The sequence below is a fragment of the Mus caroli genome, unplaced genomic scaffold (genome assembly GCF_900094665.2).
Source record: "Mus caroli unplaced genomic scaffold, CAROLI_EIJ_v1.1 scaffold_16915_1, whole genome shotgun sequence".
NCBI classification, from domain to species: domain Eukaryota; kingdom Metazoa; phylum Chordata; class Mammalia; order Rodentia; family Muridae; genus Mus; species Mus caroli.
The window spans coordinates 13,645-15,531 of NW_018390013.1; the positions used below are offsets into that span (position 1 = coordinate 13,645).

The following is a 1,887-nucleotide window of genomic DNA, read 5'->3' on the forward strand; positions in this document are numbered from 1 at the left end:
AGAAGAAGAAGAAGAAGAAGAAGAAGAAGAAGAAGAAGAAGAAGAAGAAGAAGAAGAAGAAGAAGAAGAAGAATAGAAGAAGAAGAAGAAGAAGAAAGAAGAAAAAGAAATTCCACTATTGATATTCCTCCAGGTACCATAAGGGCTCATGTGATCATTCACCAGTGTAGGAATAGAGAGAATTAGGTTGTCGAAGGGGTGCACACCCCACAGACAGGGAGGGATCTGGGAGAATGTATTCTTTGGAAAGTTCTAGAAACTGGGGCAACCAGCCTAGTGTAGGGGAGTCCATGTCTCCCATCAGGTAAAGGCGACTTCCGGTCCTGAGGTGTAAGGGCTGACACACTCAGCAGGACAGGAGTCAGTGTCCACAGACAGTGGGTGTGGGTCGAGAACCCGGCCTGGGAGAGGCCATGGCTGACAGAGGCTGCAGGGGAACTGAAGGAGCAGCTGTTGTTAACTCAGGGAAATTCTCTCCTTCCCTCCTGAGACAGCCTGGGCACTGTCCAGGGAGAAGGCTGAGCCCTGGAGAGTCAGTGCAGTCACTGTGATGAGGGATCAGGAGACCCAGGGACACTCTCTCCCCTCTGAGACAGGGGCATCACCCCAGCTGAGGGTTTCTTCTTCCCCAGGACTGAGCCCCAGCCCGATGGAGGAGCTGCCCGCGGCCCCTGCACCTGTGCGCAGCAGCGTCGCATTCCCGAGCTCCAGGTATCTGCGGAGCGATTCCACGCACGCGCCCTCCAGGTAGACCTTGCTTCTCTCTGCAGCACCAGCCTGCTCCCACTTGCGACGGGTTATCTGCGCTGCCATGTCCGCCGCCGTCCACGTTTTCAGGTCTTCGTTCAGGGCGATGTAATCGCGGCCGTCGTAGGCGAACTGCTGGTACCCGAGGAGGAGGCGCCCGTCGGACCCCACTTCACAGCCGTACATCCGCTGGATCGTGTGAGAGCCTGCGGGAGCCCGCGGTCAGCCCCGCCCACACCCCGGCCCCGCCCACCCGCGGACTCCTCCAAACTGAAAGGGAAACCAGTCCTGCCTCTGTTCTGCTCCAAACCTCGAACTTGGGACCCGGGACGTCTAGAACCCCTGTTTTGGGACGTGGAGGGGTCGTGACCTCCGACCCGGGGTCACTCACCGCCCGCGCTCTGGTTGTAGTAGCCGAGCAGGTTCCTCAGGCTCACTCAGAAAACCTGCTCATTGCCCTTAGCGATCTGTGTCTGCTCCTCCCAATACTCCGGCCCCTCCTGCTCCATCCATCGCGCCCGCGGCTCATATCTCGGATTCTCAGCGTCGCTGTCGAAGCGCACGAACTGCGTGTCGTCCACGTAGCCGACGATAATGAACCGGGGCTCCCCGAGGCCGGGCCGGGACACGGCGGTGTAGAAATATCGCAGCGAGTGTGGGCCTGGAGGCAGCGCGCGGTGAGACCCGGACCTCCTTCCGGGACCTCCGGCGGGTGCGCCGCCGGGAGGGGAGCAGGGCGCGGGGCTCGGGATGGAGAAGGGGCAGGGGGTCTGGTGGGCGACGCGGCTTCCCTGGTGCCGCCCCCTCCCTTTTCCTCAGATGCCGTTTCCCTCCGGACCCGGTACTCACCCGCGCGGATCTCGATCAGGGTCTGGGCGACCGCCACCAGCAGGAGCAGCATTGTTGGCACCATCGTTCCCCTCTGAGATTCAGGGCGTCTGAATCTGGCGGGCTGCGTGGACTTTATAACCTGCTGCTGCGGCGACGATGATTGGTTCCCGGTGATCACATCACCCAATGGGGGTGAGAACTGCCAGCGCGTCATTAGTGTCCGGGCAGAAGGAACTGACCCAGGTTAGGAGCAGAAGTGAAACTGGGGAGATGGGGAATCCCCAGCCCTGGGCTTCCCCACCCCTGACC

At 60.5% G+C, this 1,887-nt stretch overlaps 1 protein-coding gene across 1 annotated transcript in view; it reads right to left on the bottom strand.

Moving 5' to 3' along the window:
• LOC110288427 (H-2 class I histocompatibility antigen, K-B alpha chain-like) overlaps positions 1-1,672 on the bottom strand; it is a 5,639-nt gene extending 3,967 nt beyond the window's left edge. The window contains 3 exon segments of the mRNA XM_029473849.1: positions 678-953; positions 1,139-1,408; positions 1,597-1,672. Coding sequence (XP_029329709.1) covers positions 678-953; positions 1,139-1,408; positions 1,597-1,660 — 610 coding nt within the window. The 5' untranslated portion in view covers positions 1,661-1,672.
• Between the last annotated feature and the right edge of the window lie 215 nt (positions 1,673-1,887).